Genomic DNA, 14,117 nt, shown 5'->3' with positions numbered 1-14,117 from the left:
ATTGTCAAAATTGTCAAAATTGTAAAAATTGTCAAAACTGTCAAAATTGTCAAAATTGTTAAAATTGTCAAAATTGTCAAAATTGTAAAAATTGTCAAATTTGTCAAAATTGTCAAAATTGTCAAAATTGTCAAAATTGTCAAAATTGTCAAAATTGTCAAAATTGTCAAAATTGTCAAAATTGTCAAAATTGTCAAAATTGTCAAAATTGTCAAAATTGTTAAAATTATCAAAATTGTCAAAATTGTCAAAATTGTCAAAATTGTCAAAATTGTCAAAATTGTCAAAATTGTTAAAATTGTCAAAATTGTCAAAATTGTCAAAATTGTCAAAATTGTCAAAATTGTCAAAATTGTCAAAATTGTCAAAATTGTCAAAATTGTCAAAATTGTCAAAATTGTCAAAATTGTCAAAATTGTCAAAATTGTCAAAATTGTCAAAATTGTCAAAATTGTCAAAATTGTCAAAATTGTCAAAATTGTCAAAATTGTCAAAATTGTCAAAATTGTCAAAATTGTCAAAATTGTCAAAATTGTCAAAATTGTCAAAATTGTCAAAATTGTCAAAATTGTCAAAATTGTCAAAATTGTCAAAATTGTCAAAATTGTCAAAATTGTCAAAATTGTCAAAATTGTCAAAATTGTCAAAATTGTCAAAATTGTCAAAATTGTCAAAATTGTCAAAATTGTCAAAATTGTCAAAATTGTCAAAATTGTCAAAATTGCCAAATTGTCAAAATTGTCGAAATTGTCAAAATTGTCGAAATTGTCTAAGTCCAAGTCACTTGGACAAGTCCAAGTCCAAGTCCAAGTCCAAGTCCAAGTCCAAGTCCAAGTCCAAGTCCAAGTCCAAGTCCAAGTCCAAGTCCAAGTCCAAGTCCAAGTCCAAGTCCAAGTCCAAGTCCAAGTCCAAGTCTAAGTAAAAGTCCAAGTCCAAGTCCAAGTCCAAGTTTGTTTCTAAAAAAGACATAATATTTATCCAGTACCCGATTCCCGATATCAAAGTGCAGAACAGGAAATTTATGGATATGCTCAGGAATAGGTTATACTTCCTCAAAGACTTCCTGCGAGCGCTACGTGATTACGAGGCAGCTCAAGCTTCTGTTGCGTAAATACATTTTTTCATATACGTGTGCGTGAAAAAATCACCCATATATGAGTGTTTATAATCTGATTTCCAAGCTCTTCCGAACTAACAATGATGTTGATGGTTTTTTTCTTGTCTATCTCTCTCGATTCATGCTGTTGCTATGGTTGATGATGATGATGATGATGATGATGATCGTGATACTTGATGTGAAAAATACGGAAAAAAGAAATCACCTCTCACTCATTGCCCCGAACAAGCAACAACAGCTCAGCAGAATAAACAGTGATTTTCGCCGTGTTTTCCATCAGCTGGAAACAATACTGGGAAGATGATTGAGGGGGAAATCTTTTTGTTCACATACATTTGTATGTACGTATGTGTTTGAATCCAAATAAGGGAGCGAAAACGCCACTTTGAGTGTTAACTTTTTGACTTAGGGTTTCTCCTGAAAATATTTTCAATTTTATATTTTTCACAAGCCATAGGAATAGTCTATTTTTCAAAAATTCGTAAATTTACCGAGAACGTCAGAACAAACTCAAAGGCAATTTTCACCAAAGTACATAAACGGATAGACTAGTTTGGTGCGAAATCTAAGAAGCGAGAGAAAAAAAAGCGCTGCCAGGAAAGAAATTGATATCGGGGATAATCTATGGCAAAATAAATATAAATAATATTCTTGCCCTTCGCGTCCTCTGGCCTGGAGGCAAACCTTCATTTTTTTTTCTTTTGGAGAAGTCCTTCCCAAAATGCTTCCAGGAAGAAAGCGCCTGCTGGACTAAGTGATAAAGCTCAGCCTCTCTGGGAAAAGAAGAAAATCAGATGGCAGGGGGCCTGGAGGAAGAAAAATGAGCGTACTTTTGCAAGTTTTTCCTCGGAACTGAGCGAGGGATTTTTTTATGATTCATTGAATTTCCGTTTGCCTTCGGCTCCTGAAACGAGCAAGGAAACCTAAATCAACCAGAGCGCGTAGAAAGCAAACGAGCCCCTGATCGATTTGCTGGTGTTTTCCACTGTTGATCGAGGAAAGACTCAGCCTTGGTGAAAAGGAGAAAGCATGAGCGAAAAATGGAACGGATTAATTTCCCCGATGGTTATTTGTCGGATTTGATTAACATTGTGCCGAGGACTTTTTTACGCACAGCTACACGGAATAAATCGCCCCGGAGCAGATGAAGTGGTTACGCAATGTAACAAGTGGATGATTTAGGATCAGGGAAAAAAATCTCGTGGAAGATTTTTTCCAGCTATTGAATAAGTACGCCACTCGATAGTTATCGATTGTTGAATTGTTTGAACAGGGAGGGTGAATGTTTAACTTAACGTTCAAATTAGATTTTTTCTGAAATAAAAAAAAAAGCTAGTAGAGTAGGTGGATTTCAAAGGAAGCCAACATTAAAATTCTTCCATCAAATGATACCGCACTTTTCGGAAGGCATCTGCTACTTACTTCCCATTGAACTCCAAAGTGAGAATCTAAAGTTTCGTGGAATTTTTCTCGGGTTTCTCGTATTGAAGAATTTGTACGGAAAAACAACGAACAAAAACACCCAACAGCAGGGTACAGCAAATGAAAACTAAACTTTCCAAATGCTTAGGGTTTTCATTCTCTGTTGCCATTCCTTTTTTTTCATTCACTGACTACAAATAGTCTACTTTCTGCCTTCTTTTTTGTGTAGGCGGATTTTTTTTTTCTCAGGTCAAATTTTATACAACCCTTTACTCAGTTTTTCGATAGCAGGTTTGCACTGCACTTTTCGGATCGTATTATTCTGCAAAAGGTGGACGGGAAAAAAGTTCTTGATTCTTTGCCCTCAAATTGAAGGGAATTTGTATTTGAGTTTTTCCTGCAGCAGCCATTTCTTTTTGACATTTTTGGGCTGTAACGTTTTTACTTTTGACGAACTGTTACTTGGGCTTAAAGTTTTTACTTAAGACAATATCAATCCAATTTTTAAGAACAAAGTGAGGCCATTCAGAAATCTAAGAATGATTTTTAAAAGTTTGACGTCACTAACCTAACTGAAATATTAAAAACTGTTTTAAAATTTTTTAAAGCTTTTACATTTTTAACATTAATGAATTTTTTGAATGACAACATATTTTGTCATTTTCATGTTTTGATATATTTGTACATATTTATACTTTATTTGTCATTTATTTATTTTGATTTTTTTAACATTTTTTACAATTTTGACTATATATGAATTTTCGGAATTTTTATTTTAATCATTATTTGCATTTTTGACATTTTTGACATTTTTGACATTTTTGACACTTTTCACATTTTTGACATTTTAGACATTTTTGACATTTTTGACATTTTTGACATTTTTGACATTTTTGACATTTTTGACATTTTTGACATTTTCGATATTTTTGACAATTTTGACATTTTTGACATTTTTGACAATTTTGACATTATTGACATTTTTGACATGTTTGACATTTTTGACATTTTTGACATTTTTGACATTTTTGACATTTTTGACAGTTTTGACATTTTTGACATTTTTGACATTTTTGACATTTTTGACATTTTTGACATTTTTGACATTTTTGACATTTTTGACATTTTTGACATTTTTGACATTTTTGACATTTTTGACATTTTTGACATTTTTGACATTTTTGACATTTGTGACATTTTTGAAATTTTTGAAATTTTGGACGTTTCTGACATTTTTTACATTTTTGACAAATTTGACATATTTGACAATTTTGTCATTTTTGACATTTTTGACATTTTTGACATTTGTGACATCTTTGACATTGTTGACATTTTTGAAATTATTGACATATTTAAAAATTTTGAACATATCTGACATTTTCTAAATTTTGATCGTGGGTTTGTCTGTCTGTATTTTTTAAAGAGTTTCCACATTGAAGAGACGTTACAAGTATTTTACTTCGTCGTGAAACTTCGTCAGTTAATCACAAAAAGTAAGTAGCAGCTTCTTAGAATGGGGACAAATCAAACACGACTCTTATTTCCAAGCGTCCTTTCCTTTGTCTTCTTCCTGCTGCAGGAAAACTTTTCAACTCTCTTCCGGTTCTTGGTCACGTTCTGTCGATGAAAGTACTTTATGTGTAAGGTGTGGGTGTTTGGGTAGGTGTGGGTTGAATTGCCTAGGAGAAAGCCTAAAACTTCCAAAATAGGATGAAAATTTCCTTCAGAGGTCAATGCGTTTTTATGGCCGTTTACTTTGGCCACCTGAACGAAGGCAGTTTTCTCTCTATGAAATTACTTTTACGATGTTCTACTTCCTGATAAAGCTGTAGCTGTAGGTAGGTGTGTTGAATAGCAAATTTCGGTCATTTTTTCTAGCTTAAATTAGGGCAGAAGTTTCTTATTTTTATTTCAATGATCGTCAATGCAGAAATTAAGTAAACCTTACAAATATAAAATTTTCTTAAAAACATTTCTGATATCACAAAATTATTATTTATGAGTTTACTTCGTTTGTTGCCAACACAATTATATGCAAATGTGACGTTTTGAGAACGCTTTAACTGAACATGTTAATCCATCATCCAAAGGCCCCACTAACTGAGGCAAAGTTCCAAAAGCTTGACTTTAATGTGATCGCAAATTTTCCGCAAATTATGCCAGTGGTTTTGGTCAAGTACCTTTCGGAGAAACTCAACTCGGCCGAATTCATGTCGTGTCAAAGTACCATTCATCAGTTCTTGCCTAGACCCTCTAGCTCCGAGTCACTTGCCTCTGTGCCGTGTGTCCCGCTCAATAAATGTACCATGAGCCGAATAAAGGTGGCAAATTGCGAATCGAGTTTTGCTGATTTCATCTAATAAGATTTTCCGGGAAGCTTTCTTGGGGAGGCCTGGATTGGATTGTTGGGCCAATCAGAATGTCATCTCAGAAGAGTGATTTTGCCTTTGATGTTCATAGCTGTATTTGATGCGGCGATTGTTAGAAGACATACAAACCTCGGATATGTTGAAGATTATACAATCTAGTTCTTCAGTTCATGACATTTTAAAGTACCATCAAAATTCTACTGAATTATTTTTGTCCTTTTTTCCTGCAATTTTAAAGCCTATTCATCTTACGTCGATGGAACACTTGAATTTTGTTCAACTTCTTTCAAGGCTTTTAAAGTCATTCACTGTGGGAAGCATCCGTTTTTTGAAAACGAAAAAACCCATCTCCTGTTCATGTTTTGTCGTGGATGTGACATTTCGTTCACTTTAGAAGCTCAAGCCGGCCAAACTACATCCAGACAGAAAAATCGCCGTGGGAGAGCCCTCGTCGTACTCTACCGTATCGTACCGAATCGTTCGAGTTGGATGGTTGGTTTATTGAAATTTCTTCACGTCGCTCGGCCCAATGTCGGCTGTCATTCAAAGGCGTTAGAGGTCTGAGTGGGGGCACAAGCGAATTTTCCCCCGCCCGAAATGGTGGCTCTTTATTCCGTACCTACTTACTACTTTTTGCTCGATTCTCGACGACACAGTGACATTCCAGACTTGCTCAGGCCCCGCACTCACCCTCAAACTATTGAGAATTCGCCAGCTGTCTGAAATATGTACGAGCTCCAAACTGCTGTTGGTTGGTTGGGGTTTTGAGTTAGGAAGCCACTTGCGAGAGCATATTTTGGGGATGACGAAATTTCAGGAATGTCTGCTAGAAGAACGATTGTCGTCAGCATTCTCGCTGCTATTTCACTCTTTACGCCGCTATGTCGAGCACACAACAGATTCGGAATTTCAATTAGATTGTTTCTGACTTGTTAATTGATTATTTTCGCTTAGACCATGCCCACCAATGGTTGCTAAACCTCGAATCGAGTACATTCAGCAACATATCTATCAACCCATCATCGCACCAACAGTTGCTAACTTGATTCGAGAAATAGCATTCGAGCAGTAGGTTGTTACAGGATTCGTTTATGTAGCAACCCGGTAGCAACGCAGCCGGTCGTCGCCTTCAGAAAATAAACAAACACAAATACCAACCTGGATGGCAACAATGGGTGCGAAAATCAGTAAATAGATAAAAACGCAACCAATCAAACCATCTAAAATACCGACCGAAATAGCAACGCTCAGTGGGCTTGGTCTTAGAGATGAGAAAGTTTAAATTTCGGGAAACGGGAATCAATCTTCAAGTTAGCGAATCATTTCCGAAGTTTTATCAAAGTAGGCAGCGACTACCTTGGACGATTTTAAATTCCATTCTAAATATTTTTTTTTTTGATGATAAAACTCAATCTATAAGAGTAGGCATTGACTTGTTCGCAATTCAAGTGTTTATTTGTGCTATCGCAAAACGAGTGTTTTATTGAGAACAATTGTAAAACTTTGTAAACAAATTTATAGCAAAAAGTGTCAACAACTCCAAAAAATTATTAGAATTTCTGAAGTAAGTGACTTTAAATTAACTTGGACTGGACTTGGACTGAACTTAGACTGGACTTAGTCTGGACTTGGACTGGACTGGACTGGACTGGGCTTGGACTTGGACTTGAACTTTGACTTGGACTTGGACTTGGATTTGGACTTGGACTTGGACTTGGACTTGGACTTGGACTTTGGACTTGGACTGAACTTAGACTGGACTTAGTCTGGACTTGGACTGGACTGGACTGGACTGGGCTTGGACTTGGACTTGGATTTGGACTTGGACTTGGACTTGGACTTGGACTTGGACTTGGATTTGGACTTGGACTTGGACTTGGACTTGGACTTGGACTTGGACTTGGACTTGGACTTGGACTTGGACTTGGACTTGGACTTGGACTTGGACTTGGACTTGGACTTGGACTTGGACTTGGACTTGGACTTGGACTTGGACTTGGACTTGGACTTGGACTTGGACTTGGACTTGGACTTGGACTTGGACTTGGACTTGGACTTGGACTTGGACTTGGACTTGGACTTGGACTTGGACTTGGACTTGGACTTGGACTTGGACTTGGACTTGGACTTGGACTTGGACTTGGACTTGGACTTGGACTTGGACTTGGACTTGGACTTGGACTTGGACTTGGACTTGGACTTGGACTTGGACTTGGACTTGGACTTGGACTTGGACTTGGACTTGGACTTGGACTTGGACTTGGACTTGGACTTGGACTTGGACTTGGACTTGGACTTGGACTTGGACTTGGACTTGGACTTGGACTTGGACTTGGACTTGGACTTGGACTTGGACTTGGACTTGGACTTGGACTTGGACTTGGACTTGGACTTGGACTTGGACTTGGACTTGGACTTGGACTTGGACTTGGACTTGGACTTGGACTTGGACTTGGACTTGGACTTGGACTTGGACTTGGACTTGGACTTGGACTTGGACTTGGACTTGGACTTGGACTTGGACTTGGACTTGGACTTGGACTTGGACTTGGACTTGGACTTGGACTTGGACTTGGACTTGGACTTGGACTTGGACTTGGACTTGGACTTGGACTTGGACTTGGACTTGGACTTGGACTTGGACTTGGACTTGGACTTGGACTTGGACTTGGACTTGGACTTGGACTTGGACTTGGACTTGGACTTGGACTTGGACTTGGACTTGGACTTGGACTTGGACTTGGACTTGGACTTGGACTTGGACTTGGACTTGGACTTGGACTTGGACTTGGACTTGGACTTGGACTTGGACTTGGACTTGGACTTGGACTTGGACTTGGACTTGGACTTGGACTTGGACTTGGACTTGGACTTGGACTTGGACTTGGACTTGGACTTGGACTTGGACTTGGACTTGGACTTGGACTTGGACTTGGACTTAAACTGAATTTTGACAATTTTGACAATTTTGACAATTTTGACAATTTTGACAATTTTGACAATTTTGACAATTTTGACAATTTTGACAATTTTGACAATTTTGACAATTTTGACAATTTTGACAATTTTGACAATTTTGACAATTTTGACAATTTTGACAATTTTGACAATTTTGACAATTTTGACAATTTTGACAATTTTGACAATTTTGACAATTTTGACAATTTTGACAATTTTGACAATTTTGACAATTTTGACAATTTTGACAATTTTGACAATTTTGACAATTTTGACAATTTTGACAATTTTGAAAATTTTGACAACTTTGACAATTTTTACAATTTTGACAATTTTGACAATTTTGACAATTTTGACAATTTTGACAATTTTGACAATTTTGACAATTTTGACAATTTTGACAATTTTGACAATTTTGACAATTTTGACAATTTTGACAATTTTGACAATTTTGACAATTTCGACAATTTCGACAATTTTGACAATTTTGACAATTTTGAAAATTTTGAAAATTTTGACAATTTTGATAATTTTGACAATTTTGACAATTTTGACAATTTTGACAATTTTGACAATTTTGACAATTTTGACAATTTTGACAATTTTGACAATTTTGACAATTTTGACAATTTTGACAATTTTGACAATTTTGACAATTTTGACAATTTTGACAATTTTGACAATTTTGACAATTTTGACAATTTTGACAATTTTGACAATTTTGACAATTTTGACAATTTTGACAATTTTGACAATTTTGACAATTTTGACAATTTTGACAATTTTGACAATTTTGACAATTTTGACAATTTTGACAATTTTGACAATTTTGACAATTTTGACAATTTTGACAATTTTGACAATTTTGACAATTTTGACAATTTTGACAATTTTGACAATTTTGACAATTTTGACAATTTTGACAATTTTGACAATTTTGACAATTTTGACAATTTTGACAATTTTGACAATTTTGACAATTTTGACAATTTTGACAATTTTGACAATTTTGACAATTTTGACAATTTTGACAATTTTGACAATTTTGACAATTTTGACAATTTTGACAATTTTGACAATTTTGACAATTTTGACAATTTTGACAATTTGACAATTTTGACAATCTTGACAATTTTAACAATTTTGACAATTTTGACAATTTTGACAATTTTGACAATTTTGACAATTTTGACAATTTTGACAATTTTGATATTTTTAACAATTTTGACAATTTTGACAATTTTGAAAATTTCATAATTTTGACAATTTTGACAATTTTGACAATTTTGACAATTTTGACAATTTCGACAATTTTGACAATTTTGACAATTTTGACAATTTTGACAATTTTGACAATTTTGACAATTTTGACAATTTTGACAATTTTGACAATTTTGAAAATTTTGTATGGTGGCGGCCCCTTTTTCTAAAGAGGGGGGGGGGCTTAAAACTTCGAAGGAATCATTCCCGGCGTCAAAAACTTCCCCATGCCAATTTTCTCGTCGACCAGCTCAGTTTCCGGGTCCATACAAACATACCAAGTCTTTTATATATTAGATTTAAAATAAAAATATTTGTACGCTTTACTCCTTTTTTGACTTACCAATTTGGCATCCCTCCGACGAAGACGTCCGAGTTGGTGGCAAACTTGCCGAATAGGAACTCCTTCCCTCGGGACGTTCGACTCTGGGACACCCCATCGACGGTGAGGGTCGTGTGCTCATCGTTGCGGAGGACCTGCAAGTAATGGGAAAGAAAAGGAACATTTAAGTATTGAATAATCTCATTGACCATCTCAATTCGATACTGGTTAGAAGGATAAGCGCCCGGGATAGTGAAAAGTCGCCCGGAAGGTCCTTATTTAGGCCGCTACGATAAAGCCTCCAGAAAAAGGAAATCAAATGCACTAACGGTCACGAAATTAGTTCACCAATGCGAAGCAATATGCAATGTACGTTGCTCCACGTACGCCCTCGATTCGTCGTCGTCGTCGGAAATAGACCTCATTTTATGGGTCATTGTAGCCCGGACTTTCTTATTTGTCTTTTTTTTCTCTCTCTCAATCCCACCGAATAAATGTCCAACAATCGGAACACAGTTGTTGGTTTGGTTTCCAAAACAGACCGAGAAGAAGAGAAAAAATCAATTTGTCCCAGGCTTCCAGCTTATTTTCAGTGCTTCCTGCTTGTTTGCTTGCTGATATTTGATCCTGGGAATGGCACTTGTTTCCCTGTATTAGAAGAGCCGGGATCAGGGGCTTTTCCCCTTTCCTCTAGGTGCTATGACTACGGATTTTCCCGGGAAAAAGGTGACAGTTTTATTCCAATTCGATGGCATTTATTACGTCCGCCCAGTTTGTGGAGCATTGTGTGGTGGAATAATATCAGTAGTGCGTTAACTTTCTCCGGAAATGAAACTGATTTTCACATTAATTTTAGTAGAGCACTGTTTGATCGCTCAAATGGAAACAGTTTTTTCCCAATATTTTCACTTAAACACATTCGGGGAAAATTAGATTTCCATTTGCGATAAATCAAGCCTTTTTCAGCATCCTGACTTGATACACCATAGGGAGCAAAGCACAGAGAAAATCTCATAACGATAATTTCCGACAAGCTTCATCCGACAATAATTCGATAATCGCATACATCCTTCCATGATCACATTCACATTCCATACACACAGACAGTCACACACACACAAACGAACCGAAGCGTGCGCCTACTGCGATGGTTCCGGAGATGATGTAATCTTCATCAGCCTACTAGAAGCAGCAGCACCATCTGAGCTGTGCAGCGATATTTCAGCTGTAAATTTCTATCAGTGTATGAACGTAGATGGCACTGTGCTTGCTACACTGGGCGAAATGTGGCTTTTATGATCCACGAAAAATTTCAGCTCGTTTCTTCCACACTGTCAAATCTAGGACTTGTATTCCTACTTATATCGTTTCGAGTGTGTGTCGTGGTGTGGTGATAGCACCACCAAAAATCATTACCCCAATTGTTCTCTCCCAATTTTTTTTTGACTCCAGCTGGTGATTTTTTCTTTCTTTTTTTTGGGCAGCCGTTCCTCAAGAGTCGTCTCGTATCCGCGCTTGTTGGCCGGATATGTACGATTTGCCGTATCATGGAGCAGTAATGGTTTCTTTTCCTTTTTTTTGGAAGCTCTCCGCTGAAAGACGGCTGGTGTTCTGGTGTTGCACTGATGGAGGAGCGATCCGTATCATTGTTACGAAACATAAAGCCAATTTCCGCCTGGAAGCTTCCGGTCGGTCGGTTTTTTCTTCTTCTCGGGGTTTCCCTCTCCAGATTCGCGGGAGTTTTAGGTTACGGGGCCTCAACCCACCCCTTCTGTGATGTGAGGGGGTAAAAGTTCCTCAGGGCAGTTTTAGATCAACGACAAAACGCCCTGAGTGAGGAGATAGATTGAGAAAATGATGGCGATATATCCCAAGCGATACACACACCCGAATCGAGCCGCGGAGAGGTGTTGGGAAATTTTCACGATCACTATCGCGAAGCATCATTAATTCATTTCATTCCAAGGAAGAGGCGCTGCTCCGGCCGCTCCAATTCGAGGGCGAATGGGGTGTGTAAAAATCATGGTAAAACATTGAATGATGGGATTAGGTTCAGTGATATTCTTTTCTGAGCCCCCCTGTTGGAAAATGGGAAGGAAAAAGTCCATCTGAGGCGTCCTTTGAAATATTCAAAGTCGCGTGCGCGATGGAAATCCGTAAAAGAGCTAAGTGTAAAATGGAAATGAACAGAAAACGAGATCTTCGGGCCCTGAAGTCCAAGATGTATCTTTTCTGAATGGTGGCTCCAGAGAGTGATCGGGTAAAATTGAAAGAACTAACTTGAAATTGTTGATTTAGATAATCGAAAAAAAACATAGAATTGAAATTGATATATGCGAAATTTGAAAAGGGAAAATTAAGTTATTCATTTCTGTCTGTTCTTGTCTCTTTTTTTAATTTTTGACATTTTTGTTATTTTTGTCATTTTTGTCATTTTTGCTATTCATGCAACTTTTGTCATTTTTGTCATTTTTGTCATTTTCGACTTTTTTGTCATTTTTGTCATTTTTGTCATTTTTGTCATTTTTGTGATTTTCGTCATTTTTCGCAATTATAATCCTCAACATAATTGAAATGTTTTAAGTTTGCTAAGTTATTTCTACGACAACACAAAGAGACGCCTTGTTGTGGCTCGCTGTCACAAAACGCCTGTACCGTGTCATGTTCCAAAGACATTTGTCTACCAGTAGGAGTAGTAGCAAACTGGAAGATCTCATCTAAGTGAGCATTGCTTTTCGCAAAGAAAACAGCAAAAATAACAAAAATGTCGACTAATTTATGTTTCTTTGAGCGTCGTTACCATGGCAATGAAGACCGAAACCCTAAGAGCAACAAATTTGGTTTTGTTGGATCCAACATTTATTTTTTTTTTGCACGTTTGCTTTTCTTTATCGTTTCGGTTTTCGCATCTTCCCTCACAACATGAGCCAGTCGACGAAGAAGCTTTCGCTTGATCTTAAGAAGGGATGGAAGCCATTTTTTCTGTCTTTTTTTGGGAAGTCTCAACTTCCAACTCCTGACGAATATTTGCCATGTTTTCTCGAGCACGGGGTTATTTGATGCAAACGCAGCTTGACAAAGAACATCACAACGCCGACGCTGGCACAGCTGGATGAAATCACTTTCTACAACTGAGGTTTTATTAAAATATGAGCGAAAAGTGAGTGGAATGAATTTTAAGCGCGAAATGGCCATTAATGGTGGCAAGTGGTTTGCTTTTTTGCTTGCTGCTCGTCTTCTTCCGTTCTTGTTGGGCTCGGAAATCGGAAATGTTAATGAATTAAATTTTATTAGAGTAACAGCTGCCGGGCTCGGTTTACGAGCTGCTTCGACAGCGAAGTTTGATCATTATCAACCATGAATTAAGGATTTATGGAGTACAACAAATCACCGGATCATTATTGTCAAGGGTGGTAAATAAAATTTGACAACATTGGGGTTGGAAAATGATTGGAGTATATTTACAAGATTTAACAAAGCAGGCTGAGTACAGTGTGAATAACGAATAAAAGCACAACAGTTAACCACAGCTTACTTTGTTCGTTGATTTTTCCATATACGATCCCAAGAGCGCTCCGGGCTCCATTAGTGGTCATAACTTTAGCAATGTAGGACGATATTTCCACCCACGTTTGCGAATATTTGCTCAATCTGTAATAGCTCGACTAGAGCAGGAGTCGAAAACGGACATTCGGCCAACTGGGGGCCACGTGTGGGTTGGTGTGAGAACTTTACCATCAGCTCGACTCATATTCCGGCTTGATTTTTCCCCGGCGCGTGAGTGGGTGGTTGACCTAACTTTTTTTGGTTAGAAAAACAAAGCTCCCTCAATGACGGGTAAGAAAAACATTCGCTTTAGAAAATTTGTCTAGGAAAGTTTTATATTTTCAACGAGGAACAAAGAATGGTTTCAAACTGCTACCGCCCCCTTGGGAGAACTAACTGAACAATAGAGAAACATTTTATGTAATTCCAAAAGATGAAGTTTTTCAAATATTTTTCCCTACTCTCACAAGAAAAGTAACAGCAGTCGTCTCGGCTGGATTCGATCTGAATCCTCCCTCTGACAGATGTAGCTGTCAGTGGGTGCGTGTCTCCCGCAGCCTACTACTTTGACATGCCTGTTGACATTGAGCCACACGCAGCTTTGCCGTTCTTCGTTTCGTGGTAAATTTATACACATGAATGAACGGCAGCCCTCCCCCAAATAAGTGACAACAGGGGAGATTAGTGTGAGATTTCCTTCCATTTCTGACCAAACACGCTATCAAGCGTCGTCGTCGTCGTCACCGTTACTGCTGTGGGGTCTTATTCATCGATATATCTGTGCCTGCATGTCGGGTAACGTGAGTCTGGCCGAACGTGGGTGGCTGCTGAGTGGAATAATAAAAAGTTCACCACCCGAGCTCAGGATCAAGATCGGTAGTTTAATTACTTACGGAACAAAGGCAATTATGCGTTTTCTCAGACTTCGAGAAACGAGCGAACATGCTGCTGCTGCACGTCTATGGTGTTTTCTTACACGCAAAACATTTCTGCTTGCTTGCGTGGGAGTTTCTTGGTAAGGATTTTCCGGCTCATCCGCTTCGACATCCATCCACAATGTGACACCCACGCTTGGCTGGCGAAATTTTTCCCTCGTGTGTGGGTGGTGGTTTCAACAAAAATG

At 37.7% G+C, this 14,117-nt stretch overlaps 1 protein-coding gene across 11 annotated transcripts in view; it reads right to left on the bottom strand.

Moving 5' to 3' along the window:
- The window catches only part of LOC129747528 (neurexin-3a), a 200,796-nt gene that overhangs the window by 155,297 nt on the left and 31,382 nt on the right, over nucleotides 1–14,117 (bottom strand). For all 11 annotated transcript variants that reach the window (XM_055741795.1, XM_055741819.1, XM_055741835.1 and 8 more), the window contains exon 3: nucleotides 9,470–9,603. In XM_055741795.1, the coding sequence (XP_055597770.1) occupies nucleotides 9,470–9,603 (134 nt within the window). The remainder of the gene's footprint in view (nucleotides 1–9,469; nucleotides 9,604–14,117) is intronic.

Source organism: Uranotaenia lowii, chromosome 1, assembly GCF_029784155.1.
Source record: "Uranotaenia lowii strain MFRU-FL chromosome 1, ASM2978415v1, whole genome shotgun sequence".
NCBI classification, from domain to species: Eukaryota; Metazoa; Arthropoda; class Insecta; order Diptera; family Culicidae; genus Uranotaenia; species Uranotaenia lowii.
The sequence above is the reverse complement of the archived record's forward strand: the minus strand, read 5'-3'. Positions and strand labels throughout refer to the sequence as shown.